Here is an 18,774-nt window from a genome sequence, read left to right on the forward strand (position 1 = left end):
GGCATCCCGGTGCTTCTGTAGCATAATGAGCGACAGACCTGCTTTCTTCATCCATACATTTCCCAGCCTCACTTTACTTTAAAATTTAAAATCCGTCATCTTAAAAGGTATTGAAATGTGAGGGGTGGGAATTGTAGGGGGGGTGGTTTGGAAGTATCTACAGGGCAATCTTTAAAAATAGCTCACTATATCTAACTCATGTTTTAAACATGTCTATGTTTTTTTTCTCAATGTGAAAAACATTTATCTAGGCTGACTCTCATATCGATGCTGTTTAATTACATTGTCCTATGCCTGTAGTAACATCAGGTTTTCAAGCCAGCCTCGCTTAGGAGATGTGCATGGATTACAGTAGCTGTCCCAATGCTCTCAGTGTTACTGTCTCTCCAAAGGGCAGATGCAAGTGTCATATGCTATTTTCACACCCTGCGCTGGGTCTGTTTTGTTTGTCTCCAGAGCATACCATTATTACCAGATAGAGGGGTGCTAAGATGGCATTACTTACTGCTTTCTCTTGAACTTTGTTTATGTGCATGAAGTTCCATAAAGTTGTGCTTTTCAGTGCATCAGAACTGAATAATTTATGCATAATTGTTGTTAAATTGATGAATGTGGAAAAAGTGGGTCATAACCTGCAGAGTGAACTATAAGTGTGCTTAATGTTAATTAGAGAAGAAATATGGTAAATGTTACAATGTGAATACTTGTTTTTAAGCAGTTGAAACAAACCTTGCTAATTGAAATAAAACACTTTTTGTTATGGAGCCATACTTGTGTTATTTGGTTTTGTTGTTCATAAGCTGATTTTAACCGGACAGTAGCAAAGCTGTGAGAAGAACATCATGTCCCATGGGTAACGGGCTGGGAAGAACATCATGTCCCATGGGTAACGGGCTGGGAAGAACATCATGTCCCATGTGGAACGGGCTGGGAAGAACATCATGTCCCATGGGTAACGGGCTGGGAAGAACATCATGTCCCATGTGGAACGGGCTGGGAAGAACATCATGTCCCGTGTGGAAAGGGCTGGGAAGAACATCATGTCCCGTGTGGAATGGGCTGGGAAGAACATCATGTCCCATGGGTAACGGGCTGGGAAGAACATCATGTCCCATGGGTAACGGGCTGGGAAGAACATCATGTCCCATGGGTAACGGGCTGGGAAGAACATCATGTCCCATGTGGAACGGGCTGGGAAGAACATCATGTCCTATGGGTAACGGGCTGGGAAGATCATCATGTCCCATGTGTAACGGGCTGGGAAGATCATCATGTCCTATGGGTAACGGGCTGGGAAGAACATCATGTCCTATGGGTAACGGGCTGGGAAGAACATCATGTCCTATGGGTAACGGGCTGGGAAGATCATCATGTCCCATGGGTAACGGGTTGGGAAGAACATCATGTCCCATGGGTAACGGGTTGGAAAGATCATCATGTCCCATGGGTAACGGGCTGGGAAGAACATCATGTCCTATGGGTAATGGGCTGGGAAGATCATCATGTCCCATGTGGAACGGGCTGGGAAGAACATCATGTCCCATGGGTAACGGGCTGGGAAGAACATCATGTCCCATGTGGAACGGGCTGGGAAGAACATCATGTCCCATGGGTAACGGGCTGGGAAGAACATCATGTCCCGTGTGGGAAGGGCTGGGAAGATCATCATGTCCTATGGGTAACGGGCTGGGAAGAACATCATGTCCCATGGGTAACGGGCTGGGAAGAACATCATGTCCCATGTGGAACGGGCTGGGAAGAACATCATGTCTCGTGTGGAACGGGCTGGGAAGAACTTCATGTCCCGTGTGGAAAGGGCTAGGAAGAACATCATGTCCCATGGGTGACGAGATGGGAAGAACATCATGTCCCATGGGTGACGAGATGGGAAGAACATCATGTCCCATGTGGAAAGGGCTGGGAAGATCATCATGTCCCATGGGTGACGAGATGGGAAGAACATCATGTCCCTTGGGTGACGGGCTGGGAAGAACATCATGTCCCTTGGGTGACGGGCTGGGAAGAACATCATGCCCCATGGGTGACGGGCTGGGAAGAACATCATGTCCCTTGGGTGACGGGCTGGGAAGAACATCATGTCCCTTGGGTGACGGGCTGGGAAGAATATCATGTCCCTTGGGTGACGGGCTGGGAAGAACATCATGTCCCTTGGGTGACGGGCTGGGAAGATCATCATGTCCCATGGGTGACGGGCTGGGAAGAACATCGTGTCCCATGTGTAACGGGCTGGGAAGAACATCATGTCCCATGGGTAACGAGATGGGAAGAACATCATGTCCCGTGGGTGACGGGCTGGGTAGAACATCATGTCCCATGGGTGACGGGCTGGGAAGCCGTGGTTCTGGTCTGGCTCTGCTCACAGTTCCAGGTAGACTCTGGCCGGCACAGCAGCAGCATATGAAAGAGTTTTTCTCATCTAACTCCAGTAAATTTTTGCTCTGCTGTCAATTTTAAGACCATAGTAGCTCTTTCTATCCTGGCACAGGAGAATACTACTACATTAACCCTTTATTAACAAAAATGGATAAATTTATAAACAAATTCGATTATAATTGAATTACTTCAAATGAGGTGGCTATTAATAACTCAAAAGGTAAATTGAATTTCTACGGCAGTGCAGTTCATAGAAGATTTGAGAAATAGATAGACCTGATGTGATGAAATGAAGCCAACATCGCTTCCGTGGTTTAATCAGGATAGATATGGCACGCTTGTTTACCTATGAAAATTATTATAAAATTGGCATGAAATGAGTCTTGTGGTGATGCCATCTCTCTTTGTCATCGTTCCCAACTCTTGCTCTCTTTTTTGCGTTTCCTATAATTTGTTTTTCTTTATATTCTCTTTTTCATTATATCTCCAAAGCATTGCACAAATTAGGTTTTGCCAGCTCAAAGAATAAATAAAATAATTATAAAACATAATTTTACATGAAGCACAATACAAAAGTTACACTGTATACAGAATCATGGGAATAATAATGCAGCTTCATTTTGCATTGATTTTAGTCATGGCTTTTGTATTCATAATCATATTTGTTGTTAGTCATAAATATTTCTATCATAATGAAACAAAGTATGATCTGTTCAGCATCCTCCCTCTGGAACTGTGCAAAGGGAGTCATCTCACGGAACCACATGTCCTGCAGACTTTGCTATGCTTTCAGGGGGTCGCTCCCTTTGAAGGTCTAGACCGGAATGCGGTTCAGCAGCAAGTTGTAATTGTGATCGAGTGAAGCAGCAGAGCAGCAATGCAGTAGTGCATGGTTATGGTACCACCTCAGAGAGCACATATGCAGGGAGTCTCAGCAAATCAAATATAAGGAGTCATTTATTCTGTCTCAGCCATTCTCTCTCTCATTCTGCTGTCTATGTTATTGTGATATAATAATGAGTCCCCTAGGATAACTGCATGTATAGAAATGCACTTACATTCTCTGTACCGAACCTGGTCTGCTGGCCAGAGCACCAGCATGCGAGCAGAAGGTCAGGCTTTGGTATCCCCAGTTGTTCACTCGTTTGGTTTTCCTTTGAGGACAAATAGATAGATGAATGGGGTGAAAGCCTGGGGGGGAATAGAGCAAGGTGACAGGGACTTGAGAATGACTTGATGTTCATTTTCCCAGTCTGCTTTTTGTCTCAGTCCACTCAGCGCCACTCTAGCATGATGAAGTGAATCAGCCCTTACTCAGCAAACAGCCAATCAGACGGGGCTTGGTGGTGGACTCCAAACAAACTGGTGTCTGCTAGTTGAGTAATTTGGGGTTAGGGGTGATAGTAGCAGAAATGTGTCACCAGCAGCTGCCAACCCCCCCCCCCTCCCCCCCACCTTCCACAACACTGGCCGCAAGCATCTACTCCCATGGTTTTTATAGCGCCACACTCGCATATTCTATTCCATAAGCCAAGGTCCCACCCTCACCTCTCAACCCCTTAAGAGTCATGAAAAGATTCAGCTTCCTAGGAGTCCAGGCTGCTTAAACCATTTATAACATTTTGATGTTGATGTTGACATTGTTATTGCACTGTTTGTCAAATTAAATCCCCAGTAGTTGATAAGTGAAAAGCTTGCTGGAAAAAGTCTTAGACAGGATTGTATCGAGCATGATATAAGATGCATTTCTCTGGTTATTTATTAGGTTGAAGAAAGTTTACTAATTGTCGCTTTGAGGCATAATAGTAATCAGCCAATCAATGTGCCTGCAGTAATTAAAAATATCCCCAGTAGCACAACTCTGTAATTTAATGTTGAATGGAATAACTTAATTATATTTTCTTCCGTTGCTTTGGATGCCACTGATCAGGATGGCAGTTCCTAATTTGCTTTTCTTTGTTTATGTGTAGAGTTTCTGACTTTTGTCCATCACATTATTGCAAGACGGCCTTTTATTGTGATTCATCTGGATCTGCATAAATGCCTTTGCTGGAACCCTCCATTTAGCTATGGCATAAGTGAGACAGATCGAGCTGATTAGGTAAACTGGTTGTTTTCCAGAGTTGGTGCCCGACTATCTCAGTATAATTATTTTTCCCTCATACTCGGAGGCCAAATTGTGTGTGGGTTTTTTTTTTTTTTTAAATGAACTCTTGCTGAACGTTCTGGAAGCAGAAAAGATCATTTCTTCCTAGGGCCAAAATTCGTAAAGAATACCTTTCAAGAAACTCAAAGAGAAACTCTCAGAGGCCCAGGAAAGGAATTAAAACTGCTGTATGGAGTGCAGTGGGCAAAGAGGCACAAGAGCTGTGGGTGCAGGCACACACCCTGGGAGGGATGGGCTTTATTTAGGGCATGGGGGGTAAAGAGATTGGAAAGGTGTAGCGAAGGACCTGTGGTTGCCAATGGGGGGGTGGGGTGTTCTTCCTGCAGGTGGCTGGGAACAGTTCCTTTGATGTTGGCATGAGGTCAAAGAGGTGGGTGTCCTCTGGGTTGTATAATTGGGGGGGGGGGGGCACTAATGCATAGCCAACCTGCTTACCTTGGGTTTTACCTCTGACCTTCTCTCCAACGTGGGCTTTAACTTGTACCAGGGAAGATTATTCTGCCCCCTGGTTGGAGCCATTAGTAGCCACCAGCCACATCCTGTTAACATTCCTCGCGTGTGGTTTCTAGGTTGACCTTGAGGAATCGGTTGTTACTCTCCACTTGTGTAGTCCTCACCGAGGAATGTTTTTGGGTTCCCAGAGTTTCTTGGAATCAAAATTTGCTATTGTTTTCACTGAAGCTGCAGTTGTACCAAAAATCAGATTATCTGAGCTTATTTAGGCATTGTGGCTAATCAAGCTGAACAAAACATTCTTGTATAGGCAGTGAAGAAAACCAAACAGACACTGTCAAATGATAATGGCTAGTTGGGGCGGGGAGGTGGACACAAATTTGCGAGGAATGGTAGGCCAGTTGTGATGCTTTTGTTGAACAGAAGTGCACTAATGCTGCTGCTGTTTGGGCACCTGGGTTCCTGAGGGATGGCCAATAACCCATCTGTGATCGAAGCCCACGGCTAGCCTTGGAGAAGTGGTTGACTTTAGCTCTGCTCCCACGGCATAGCCAGCCCGGTGTCACACTCAATACGGTCCATCTGTTAACACTTAGTTCGGAAACCTGATTAAGTGCCCTCAGCAGGGCGCCTGGATGGCCAGTCTGTTGAGCACCGTCGTCACACCAGTGAGGGACTGAGACTATTTATTTAAGTCTAACGCTCCTTGTCCTTCCAAAGGAAATTGGCAGTGGGATGGATAGACTAATGCCATAGGATAAATAATGATAAATGGATTTGAAAAGAGTGATGCTTTCCTCAGTTGCATCCACTCCTCTTTTCCATTCATTCCATCGCGTCCTTGGCAGGTGCAACCTGAACACAGTGTCCTCCTACTATGTCTGGCAAAAGAGTGATACTTCTGCTGTCGTTGACGTAGACTGTTATTCCCCTGTGAACCTGCCCTGTCGTTGACGTAGACTGTTATTCCCCTGTGAACCTGCCCTGGGACATGTGCCAACCTGCTGCCCTTACTCTTCTGGGGCATTTATCTTATGACTTAATGAGCTATCAGTCGGCAAGTTCTGCATGACTTTAAGTTCTGTGGAATGTAGCCAAGATGCAGAGAGCACGGAATGCCTTCCTTTTGTCTTGCTTTTTTTCTGGTCACTTTTAATTACCTCGCTTGAGTTGTGGACCTGAACCTGAAGCTCAGACCCTACAAAATTAGGTGTGACTGCAGAGCCTTAAATGTACCACATATTTAAATAGCTTGGACTCACAAAGCAACGAGAAAGCACAGGCATTGTCTGCAAAGTTGAACAGAACTATTGGAGGGGACAAGGGGGGTGACATAGTCGTAATATCTGGTGTGTGCCCTCACGCTCCCTTGCACCGGACAATGGGAGACAGCAGTGCTTATGGCAGTGGTGAAATTCCACACAACACGTTGCCAAATGACAGCATTTACCAGCCATGCAGCGGTCTGTGCTTTGCTGTTTTTTATACTTTGAACTACACGCACAAAGTCATTCCGTCCTCAAGCTCCGAGATGAATTTTAAACAGATAACTGGCTGAACGGCAAGGCATTGTGATCCATTCCATACATTACACCAGCACCACGCTGGCAAAAAGAAATGCTTATTTGTGCAGAATCAATCAGGAACAAGTTTCCACTTGTCTGCCTGTGTTTTACTTGATGAATGGATCAATGATTTCTTCATGGACTTAGCAGTTGGGTCGGGAGTAAATTCTGCTAAATTCAGAGGATCCCGGCGCTGTGTAAAAGTGAGCTGTGCTACACAAAGTGCCTCAAGTGAGAGTAAGCAAGGATGCAGATCAGCCCCGGAGGTCTGAGCTGAGGAGATGGTCAGTCCCTCTCTTTGAGAGCGTTCTCCAGCAGCAGAAGGGCCATGACTCAGCAAGATGTTATGCGTCAGTTCAGTCTGACTCCCGATCCTGAATGTATGTGCACGTGGGGGGGCAGGGCTTGGTGGGCAGTTGTGCAACTGCTCTGCAAGTCAATAGCCAAGGAGAAGAGAGTAAGTACGTTTAAAATAAAGGCCCCATCTCAGCAGGGTGGGCAATGGTAGTGTCCTGTAACCACAGTGTGCTAATTTGGGGGGGGGGGGAACAAAGCAGGTGTGTCTCCAGTACAAGGGATGCATTACATACAGTTCAACAACACCCAACGCGATCGGGGTGCAGAGGAACGGCACTGCTGAATTGGGAGAAGCTATACTGGGAAGCCCCCCCCCCCCCGGCACCGGCGGGAACTCACCTACCCTCCCCACCTCACCTTTCCAAAAAACTTGACAGAGATATGAATTTTAATGCTCGTTCATTAATAATCATTATTTTGTTGGGGACCCGTGGAGTCAGGAGGCCAGGAGTCTTGAATGTTTCACATAATCAGGCTAGAGCAGGAGATCATTAAAAAGCGATCCCTTCCCATCTGGCTGCAAGGAAGTTAGTAGGTGAGTGTGGGGGTGTGGGGTGGGGGGGGGGTGCAAGCAGAAGAGGTTTTTATACATAATATTGTTGTTAAGCACTGCGGGACACAGGGTATGTGTGGGAACTGCCGAAAGAAAAATGCCAAATATGGTATTGGCCTGAATGATGATATTTACCCGGAACACTGCATTGTACCCATTTTTACTACTGCTCTGTCACTATGGATACATGTTGAGGGGGACATTGTGATTGGCCGACCACTTCTTTATCTCGCAGGAAAGACTATAGCACTTCACGCTTTACGTATGAGTGAGAGCGATGGACGAGAGCAGAGCAGTAAATCCGCAGGGCCCGCAAACCTGCTCAGCTCAACAGCATGTGACATGCCATTTGGCTCGACTCCCACATGCGAAAGGATTGCTGCCGTTTCTGCCTGCAGAGGACAAGCAGGTTTTTTATTGCGCTCTCCTTCTCTTACCCGATGCGACTTTCGGAGAAGATGTGGCCTGGTTTGATTATCTGTCTGTTGCAAGGTGATGACTCCCAGGAAAGCACTGACACCGGCAATTACAATGAGGATGCGGGCCCTTGAATAATTTACACACAGGGTGGAGATTTACCACAAGGAAGATGCAATATATACAGAGTAATACAGAACACAGGTGCAATGAAACAAATATTACAGGCAGCATGCTACAAACTGCTAGTGCTCTGGTGCAATGTTGCCCTGGCATTTGTATTTCTAACTTACTTTAGCGCAATGCTGTCAACTGCAGTGCTGCTAAACTTACATCTCATTATCAATCAGTGCCGTTAATTAGCTCTGGGATTATGGTTTAATTACTTTCTTCGTTTTAAGTTTGGCTTTATGGGATCAAACTAATGAATGACTTCATGACTTCATCCAGCAGTGGGTGAACTTATGCCCTTGTATAATTTGTTTTTGATTAAGTTAGTGTTAGGCAGAGATGTCCCTAAGTGTTGATCTAACGCTTTATCTGGAGAATCATGTTTGCTCACTTTTTCTGTCCTGTTGGTTGACGCCACCAGCTTCTGCCAATCACTTTAAAGCATGTGATCTACTCAGTCCAAAAAGTGGATTGATGAATTGACTAGGGTCAATTCATCAATTGGTCAATTGGTGAAGAAGTAGGGGCAAAGTAGGGGGGAAAAGAATGGATGCTAGGTACTTTATACTGACAAGGTGATGCCAACTGAAAGATGGAATGTTGCTCAAGGTCTGGTTAAAACTGACTTGTTGTGATGCAGTGGGTTCAAGGTAAGAGGGTGTCGACTGAGGTCAACAAATGTGGTCAGCTGTTAGTGGTTTAACAAATTGGTCCTGTTAGTGGTTTTAGAGACAGACTGGGGTAATATAAATGAGAATGATAAGGAATCTGATTGTCATGTTTTGAGTGGATGTATACCAATACATTGATGATGCCGAGTAATCTATTACGCAACCCTTTAGTAGAGGAGTAATAGATGGAACTTCAGACAAAAGCTCTGAGCGGGAGCCATTTAGCAGGAGCACAGGCTTGTAATTACACTGTAGTGATGCATTTTGCCTTGTAGCCCCTCCGCCCGTCTGTCAGGTCTCCATGGAAACGCCCTGGGAAGCAATGAGGTCAGGTTTTGCGATGGAGGAGTAGGTGAGGAACGCTGTGTTCTGCAGATGGAGAGAAGGCTTGTGTGTGATTGTGTGAGTCGGGGTGTTGATATGGGACAGCAGGTGAGCAAACAGGCAGCGGTTGCTGTCCAGTTGCTGGGGATGACTGTGAGTGGCTGGGGAGGGTCATGGAGCTCTGCTGGGTTTTTACATTTAGCCGTCTTCCTGCCTCCCACTAAAATGATGGGTTCTTAGCCTGGAGCTCTTAGGGAGTTGAGCAGAAGCCTGGCTGGTAGCAGCAGGGAGCCACTGTCCCTCGTAAGAGGAACATAAGAGAAGAACACACCTTTAGCTCTTAGTGACGTGTCCACACTCAGTGTCCAACTGGCGTCATGGTAATAATAACATGCGAATGGAATCATTATGCTAATGAGACTGTGCTAATGAAGCTGCAGTATCTGTGCCAGTGTGTCTGGGATGTCCATGCTTCCTGCAGGTGTTTTGACTGTGCTGGCAGAGCCTCCGCCGACAATGCACAGCATTTGCGCTGCCGTCTTACTGCATATTGGCGTCTCTGTGTGTTCTCCGCATGCAGAGGCTCACCTCGCTACTTGTGGGCTGGTCCTTGGGGACGCCCCCCTCCGCCCCCCCCCCCCAAAACAGTCCATGTTCCTGCAAAAAATGTCTGTCAGGGACCTGGGAGGGAGCAAAAACATGGAGTCTCAGGGGGTTCCCGAGGACCTTGTGGCCTATGCAGATCTTTTTTTGTGTTCTCCGTTGTCCGTTGTCCGTCCGACTGTGTGAACAGCTTGAATTCTTACTGCTGTGTGAAGACCATTGAGCTCTTTTTTTCTTTTTACACAAGACCACATAATCTGGGTTCAAGTCTCTGACAGGGCTCCATGTGTGTGGAGTTTGCATGTTGACCCTGTGTCATCGTGGGGTTTCCTCCAGATACTCCAGTTTCCCCCCACAGTCCAAAAACATGCTGAGGCTGATTGTTACCAAATTGCCCATAGGTGTGCTTGGGTGAGTAAATGGAGTGTGAGTGTGCCCTGTGAGTGTGCCCTCTGATGGGTTGGTGCCCAATCTTGGGTTGTTGCTTTGTGGCAGTAGCCTCTGGGATAGGCTCCGGATCCCCTGCTACCCTGAATAGGACAAGCGGTTTCAAAAAATGGATGGATGGATGGATGGATGAACAAGACCACTTTCCAAGATCAAAATCTTACAGATTCTGCTTGCTGGGTATTTTTTTATTTACAAAAATAAGGGTGATCGTATTTCTTAACATTACGACAGCAATTTTGTTTAGGGTGTTTAAAGTTAACAACCTCCTCTTCACTACTATGACGGTCATGTTTCATACCATTGCCCAGTACCTCACCGTCTTGTGCTGCGATGGGGTTACTATGGGCCAAAGGCTGGCTTTACCTGCCCTGACATGCATATTTTGCACTTGGTGTCTCAAGTCCTACTGCCTCTAGCCACCTGGGACAGCTTCTATTTGGTCTCTTTAATGTTGCCTTGTGGAGTTTAATTTGTTGTATGAAATGTTATTACCTGTATAATTAGTCACCGATTCATAGGTTCTATCACTATCATTTTAAAAATGGAGGTCTCATTAACCTCTGTAAATTAGTTTTAGATCTCAATTAAAATAAACTGAATAGAACATATACATTTGTTGAGCTCTTTCAGCACGCTTGGGACTACGATGGCCAAAGAGTTTCGAATGAACACGGCTAACAATATTCGTTGTCAACGAGCAGATTTTTTTCTACGTCAGGAAGTGTGCTCGTATCGTGCCTACTGTCCCTAAGGTTTTCCAGCCTGAAGTTGACTCAGGGATCCTGCAGCAGAAGCTTGTTTTTGCAGCCAGCCCAATTTCATCCCTTCAAGGCGTCAGCAGTGTTCACAGAGTGGAGCTCATTAAACAAAAATCAACTGAATATTTTCTGTACCTCGGGAACAGAGACAATCAATCCTGCGGCATAAATTCACCCTGCTGGGCTTTCGGTAAAATCATCCGTACAGGCTTTCTTCAACTGAACGGGAAGCATTTACGGGTGGGGAAGAAGACCTACACTGTTGGGGTGGGGGGGGGGGGTAGTGGGTCAGCCTCAGCTTCCAACTTCCTGTTTCCTCATTCTCCCACAACTCTACTTATGTTGTGGAGGAGAGCCGTGAAAAAAAGAATACTATTAGCCCCTCCTACTCCTTCAGGTCCCACCCTCAAAACAAAGAGTTACTTCCAACTCCTTTCCTCACCAGTGGAAATGGCCAATGCAGCAGTGTGTTCTTCCACTCCCCAAGGAATCTAGAGCTTAAGTAGTACCTGGACCTCCTGTGAGATACAGCAGCAATCCTGGAGTGCCTTGATTCTGATAAAACTTCCTGAAAATATCTACTGGATTTATGACAGGTTGCATATGACTTGGATGAAACTTGAATGAGTCAAAACAAGTGATATAATCAACAACCATAATCTGAGTACGTTTTGGATGCATCATATAAATATTGTAGTAGAGGATAAGGAATAATTGATTTCAATGCTTTTTATGGAGTAATTAACACTATATTCCACAACTTAAGCTAGTATCTCAGCTAGTATCCACATTTATATAAGCATACTTGAAAATGCACTTGGAACATTGTTGGTAATATTTGCTGTTTTGCAAGGGAAAGTAATTTCATAAGATAAGATTGACCTAATTAAATTTTCAGTTGATTAGGCTATTTATTCAGGCATTGCTTCCCTTCGAGTTTCTGGATCTCTGCAATCTCACATCACCACAGTCATCGCCGCCTCCTTCCAAGTCATCTGTCTAATTATGTCCCAAGATGTCATTCACTAGAGCTGTCAGAACGAGGCTAGGAGGAGATAACGTTACCTTTGTGTGGCGTTGCGGCAGCCCCTGGGATCCGCTGCGTTGGGCAGGGAAGAAGCCGGCTTCTGGATCCACTAGGGAGCCAGTCATCGAACCTGAAAAAAGACAAATGTGCCAAAGGGAGAACCTCATGAAGAATGACCAGGCCTCTCATTGACCTGATGATGAGCCTGGCAGCTGAATCAGGGAAGCACAGATCAGAAGGATGCTCTTGTTCAATATGGAGTAGTACAAGATCTGTACATACCAGATGCAAGTCTGAGATGCGATGGACCATAACGTTTCACGCCATCCTGTGCATGAACTACTGCCTGAGATACGCAGAAACACTCCTGACAAGCAGTAGGCCTGAATGGGTAGCGGACGTCTATATACTAGCATTGGAGCTGTGTGTTTAACGCGTGTTCTAGGTTCCTGACCAGTTCTTGGAGTAGGTTCCTGGAGGTGGCTCAGGAGACATTGCCAGCTGAATTATGTCCAGCATTCTAATGCTATCAGTTACTAATAAATAGTAAATAAAACCAAAATAGATATAATTTGCCTGTTAGTAATATTTATTGTTTATAGAGTGAAGGATTGGGTAGGCTTTTAATAGCAATGTGGATTTTCGAAAATGTTACTGAATTTGTTTTTCTGATTGATTTACAGCTATGGATAGTACAGTATTTGGAGTTGAATAGATTCCATAATAGATGAGTTTTGGCAGGATTAATGTACTCACCCAGCTGCAGTTGGCCACCATTAGTCTGTGAAGGAGTCCTTCGTGAAAGGACTTGCAGTTCACAGTTGTGCAATCACACATTCATTTCAGTGTGACGTCTAGGAGGCTTGGTCTTCATCTGACATCACGGCATCGGTGATGTCACAGATCACCCTGATGGCCGAATGTCCGCTTCGCTTGTCGATGTCGACAGGCCGCAAATGCATGATTGTGTCCCCGTTCTTGTGTGTCACGGTTGAGTGTCAGACGTCTCCTGTCACATACTCTGTCTGATGTTGCTACAGTCTGTGCACTCTGAAAATGAATGCCATGTCGTGTTTGCAGATGCACTAGAGCACGGCTGGAAGGCACCGCCCCTCCTCCTCCACCCCCCCACCCCCCACACACAACACAGCCAGCCCCACCCACTAGCGGCAGAGGGCAAGGAGGGAACGGTGGTTGGAGGATGCAGCCTCACACTGAGTTTTCTCCTTTCCACAGCGACTCCCACCCGCCGAGCTCTGCCCCGGGGGAGGCAGGGCAGCACGAGGGCAAGGGGGAGGCGCAGGATGGCACGGGTACCACGCCCGGCGGAGCGGAGGAGGAGGAGGGCACGGGGGCCCGGGGGGGCGCGGGGCAGAAAGCCAGCCTGCACCACACCGCCTCTCCCATGAGAGTGCAGCGGAGCAAAGGGGCCGGCGCCTGCTCACACTCCTCCGCTTCTGACTACGAGCTCTCGCTCGACCTCAAAAACAAGCAGGTAGGGGCACCGGTGGAGGCGCACGCAGTCCTGCTCTCACCCGAGCGGCGCCTGGCGCCCTTGTGGTTCTGATCAGACATGGTCAGACATGAGCGATGCTGGTCCTCATCCCCAGACGACCCTGAGAGAGGCCTGCAGAGGTCCTGAGCTCCAGGCCCGATGAGCCTGGGCATCGATCATGGTTTCTGGCCGCTGCTTCCCTGTGGTCCATTTTTCGACGTTCTCAGAAACCCGTTCTCGCACGCCAATCTGTCAGTACCCTCGAAAACCGGTAGCGTCTCATAGTAAATTTCCAAGTGTCTCCCTCATGCTTAGTAGCTTTGAGTTGTGTACTACTTTTAGGTTGGCTCCACGCTTTGGGGACTCAGGGAGAGGCGCACTTTGATTTGAAGACGAGATCAAGCTGTTTGTCATCCTCTCCTTTTTTATAGAACCTTACACACAATGCTTAGAGGCTTAGAAATCACCTCAAATATGCTGCTTTGCTCAGCTGGCTCAAATAAGGCTGAAAGATGGTTCATTGCCATGGCAACAGCAACTGCTAATATCACCATTCCATTATTTCACCTCAGTAGTTTTGACTTTGCTGTCTCACACTGGGTATTCGTGCTTAGCTCAGGCTGAGGATTCCTTCGTTTGTGTATTTTAATTTCACAGTTTTGAAAGCCAGAATTAACCTGAGGGCCTTCTGCTGTGGGTGTCAAAGCTCAAGATAATTCAGTATGTCACGACCTTTGCATTTCAGGTCTAAGAATGTGGTCTTGTGCCTTGAAACTGAGTATGATGTTTTTGTTGCGTTTCTCATTGCAGCTCCTGTCCTGTTTTTGAATGGGAAATTATTTTCTGAGTGTATGAAGTGTAAAAACTATGACCTATGCACCTGATTAAGAGAGATATTTTGGTGGATTTTTTTTTTCGGATGTGGTTGGAAAACGTGGCAAATTGTAACAGACACTGCTGCCTGGTTAATGATTGTTCAACTGTTCAAAAGTGAAAAATATGCGGGAATCAGACCGAGACAGATGACCTTTAATGATCAGTAACTATATAGTGTAAACACTGTCTAGACAGTGGGTTTACTGTCAAAAAGTCTTACTGCTCCTCATCTGATCCCATCCCGTGCATCCATGTGTATCTGAGGTTAGGGCGAATGCCTTCAAAAGACCTCATATGAGGTTCCTCACTACCTACGAGGTGGCATGCACTTTCTATATGCATGAGGGATACATATTCACTGACCAGGCACCCTAACCATTTTACTGCTGGGCCTATAACCTGACTGATATGATGTAGAGTAGAATCAACAGCTTGCTTACAAATGTCCAGTAGGCTGAGTGGATTGATTAAATGGGTTTGGTCTGAGTCTCAGTAAGTTGAAGCTGAGAGGAGAAATGGAATATGGGTTTTTCCTATCTGGTATGACATTGATCGTACTGCTTTTGTGCTTTGTTTCAAGGAGATATTTTATCATTTTCTGTAACAAATTTATAGAGTGGACGACTCATTTTATGACAACCTTGATACCGGTGCATGATGGGAATCTGTTATTTTTCAGAATTACCCAAGGAGTAGGAAAACAGAAACATATTTTTTACTTGTACGGTTTTTAACCATGTGAACTTCCATCAAAGATCCATCGAATCGACTTTCTGTCTGGTATGACATAGACATCTGTTGAAACGAGTAAATGCTTGTCTGACTTACTGGCTTTGTCATGAACTGAATTTGCTGCTAGAGGTTTTGTCGAAGTACAAATGCATAGTGCTGTAGTGCTTTGGCTAGGAGGCAATCCATGGTGAGACTCAAACCTTGGTACTCTGCACCAAAGGCAACAATAGGCTTTTTATCAAGACTCATAGGTTTTCTGCAGTGCTTTTGCTGCATCACATACAGTATGCAGCTCTACAGTTGTTTGATAGGTATACAGTTGACCCTTCTCAGTTGCAAATTTCCCCATTATAGTTTTGATATATTGTGGGGCCGGCGTAAGAAATGAAACGGGAGTGTTTTGGGAGTCTTGCAAAAGTCGCAGAAGACACAAAAACTTTATTAAATCTTAAATACATAAAATATATGTACAGTGCTGGTTTGGAGAACGCCAAGCATGTTTACGTCACCCTCTCACATGATATCTCGCAGTGGTCTTGCAGTGATCTTTGTGTTTCTTGCTTCTCGTATCTTTTTGTGCTATTTTAGCGCCCTAAACTGTACTAAAATCTGAAACACTTCACTTCATTTGCCAAGGGGACCAAAACATTTTACATGGTTTTTCAAGGTGGTGGGGGGCTGCACCCCTAACCCCTGCGATGTGGAAGGGTCAGCTGTAGTGTCATTCACATTTAGTTCCAATGTAATTTTTCTCTAAGATTCAGATACACTGGGCATTTGTAATCCAAAATGAATCTACAGTATTTATTCAGTTTTCCTAGTGAGAATTAATTCATTGATTCCTTTTTGTGGGGAAAACTGAATTACTGTGGGAGTCCAATGAATGGTGACACAGGCTTTAATGTCCACATTTAACATGCGGGGAAAGTGATTGACGTGATGGGATACTTGCCAACACATTTCTGGCCATTTCTGCTCTGTGTTTCTGTGCTAGCTGGTAGCCAGTCAAAATCCAGCTGAAGTCATCGGGAGGCCATTTCTGTCTGCCAGGATTTCCATTCCTTTCTCTGTAATTGCTTTTTCAAGCACCACAGTCCCTGCTTAAACAGCATCACTTCAGAGTTTATTAATCAAATAGTATTTATCTCTGAGATGTTTTTTGCTAGATTTAAAGTACCATAATATAACCTAACCCTTTGTACACATACACGTGACCTGTGAAATGTGTGACATTAACCCACAATGCACTGCAAATTTCCACTTTTGTGAGTCATAAGCTAGTTGACTCCTTCACAGCTACAGGCTATGTGCTTCATATGTGTGCCTCGCTTGTACTGTATGCCTGCTAAATAAACAAATGTAATTGTATGGATTGAAATATCACGGCCTGTAGCAGGAGCGTAGAGATGCTGTATGGTAACAGCATTGATTCAGTCCACACTAACAATTACTAACAACAGAATTTTTTGCATCTACCTGTATAAACTTCCGGAAATGAGTGAGTTGCAGATTGCCAGAAAAGTGGACAAATTCAATGGCTCTGAGCACCTAAAAATGAACAGATCATATTCTTCCTTTCTCTGCGGATTCGAAATCTAGACTTGATGAGACAAACAGGTACTAAAATGCAAAGACTAACGAGGGGTAACAAGCAACAAGCGTGGCTCTTCAGGGCCACGTGAGGGAGGAGACAGGGAGGTCAGACGGACATGACAGGTAGGATGTAACGCCACTGATCAGCACTTTGCAGCTTAATGGTGAGGACCTCCTCACTGGATACTGCTGTGAGATCTTTGAGCACTGCTCTCTAAACATTGGAGATTATGATTGTGGCTATTTTTCCTGGGTGATTGTTTTCATACCAGGGGAGTCACATGGAATATGATTCAGTGATAAAAAAAAATTCTGCATTTGGGAAAAGAAATTCTCCCATGGGTACTTAGAAATAAGAATAATGTATACGCCTTGCATGAATTTAATACATTGCACGTGTGTCTTTTGATTTCTCAGTCTTTAAGCTGTATAGTTCTGTACTATTATCTAGACCAGGGGTGCCCAACTACAGTCCTGGGGGGCCAGAACCCTGCACATTTTTGTGCTTCCCCTCATTTAACACACCTGATTCAACTCCTTGTGCTAATTACCACACAGCTCTTGAGCTGAATCATTTATGGTGGAACAGGGAAAGAACTAAGCTACACAGGGCTCCGGCCCTCCAGGACTGGAGTTGGGCACTCCTGATCTAGACCCTAGAAAAAGCTCCAGGCAAGAGTTCTGGTACATTTGTCAGTCCCTGTCCACCTTCTGTCTGCTAGGACCAGCAGCGACAGTGACCCATCTGGCAAGTGTAGAGTGTTTACCCTCAAACACCCATCATGATTTATGGGTTTCTCGTTTTTCAGTCTCCTGATACTTTGATGTTTAATCAAGGTTATTTCCTAACGTCATTTGCATTACATTTAAATGTTGCTTTTTGTAACATGTTATGCAGCTGGATGTAATCCTGTGAAAGTTAAGGTGAAGATCCTGTACGTGGGTGCTACAGAAAGGTTACCAGGTAACCTTACCACTCATTGCCTCCCAGCTGTATATAAGTACAAATGGATCAGGGGACTGTACATTAAACCAATCAGTAAATCAACTGTCTCAGTCGAAAACAGACAAAAGTAAAGAGAAACAGTTGCTCTGGAACAAACTTGTCTTCAAAAGTTCTTGTTTTCTAACATTCAGATGTCTGCCATTCTCTCGTGGCTCCAGATGTTTTAGTATTTCATTTGAAGTCAGCTGAATTGAAACAAAAATTTTATTAAACACAATCTGTATGTTTGTTCTTGATCAGTCGTGCTTCAATTGTACATAAGCCATACCACAATTATCAGTTCATTGATTCTCCTTAATACATATGACATTTATACTCCCGATGGAATGACGACTTCACGCTCAACTGTTACTCATCGCTGGCTGTGGCCTGTTTGTTTTGTGTGTTGAGTGTGTTTCTATTGGTGCTCCAGGTCGAGCTGCACTTTAGGGCCAATCAGCAAACAGCCTTGCCTATTAATTGTCATGCTTGCGTAATGTACTGCCAGCACTTGTTTATTGTATCTTGGATTGATTGGCTCTGTGTGTTTTTTTTATTATGCAAGTATATCGGTATTTACATTCATATTTAATCTAATAGACCGCATTATAAATTAATCACACTTAGATGAGTTAAGGGTTTTCTCAAATACACTGGCAGGAATTAATAAATCATTTTAAGACTGAGATTATCCATAAATATATGATTATTTCTCAACCCTTCTTATTTGGAAACACTTGGCATTTATTTTTAAGTATATGGTAATTAGGATTGCCCTTGTGAATGTGAAATGAAAACCCCTGCTGTTACTGGGGAAGTCTGTAAATTGGTTTAACTGTGTGTACAGATACAAGAACATTTCTCGATACGCGCATGTGTGTTTGGGTGTATAAATATGCATTCAAACTAGTGTGCCTGTACTCTTTATGTTCTTGTTCTTGTGTTATCCTGGTTTCCTGTGGTGGTTCAAAGACATGCATTTAGGCTAATTTGCATCTGTAAATTGCCCATAGTGTATGATTGTGTGTGTGTGTGTGGATTATGTTTATATTACATTGTGGGGACCAAATTTTCCCCACAATGTGATAAAAACCTGTTATTTTGATGTTGTGGGAACCATTTTTTGGGTCCTCACAAAGATCTGTGAATGCAATCAAAACAGTAAAAATGCCATAAGTCTTGT

General features: G+C 44.8%; 1 protein-coding gene across 4 annotated transcripts in view; it reads left to right on the top strand.

Annotated features, from left to right (window-relative positions):
- LOC111835854 (IQ motif and SEC7 domain-containing protein 3-like) overlaps positions 1–18,774 on the top strand; it is a 114,253-nt gene that overhangs the window by 42,219 nt on the left and 53,260 nt on the right. For 2 of the 4 annotated variants that reach the window (XM_023796566.2, XM_023796567.2), the window contains exon 3: positions 13,147–13,405. The exons of the other annotated variants lie outside the window; for them this stretch is intronic. In XM_023796566.2, the coding sequence (XP_023652334.2) occupies positions 13,147–13,405 (259 nt within the window). The remainder of the gene's footprint in view (positions 1–13,146; positions 13,406–18,774) is intronic. 4 annotated transcript variants of the gene reach the window in all.

The sequence above is a fragment of the Paramormyrops kingsleyae genome, chromosome 1, assembly GCF_048594095.1.
Source record: "Paramormyrops kingsleyae isolate MSU_618 chromosome 1, PKINGS_0.4, whole genome shotgun sequence".
Taxonomy (NCBI): domain Eukaryota; kingdom Metazoa; phylum Chordata; class Actinopteri; order Osteoglossiformes; family Mormyridae; genus Paramormyrops; species Paramormyrops kingsleyae.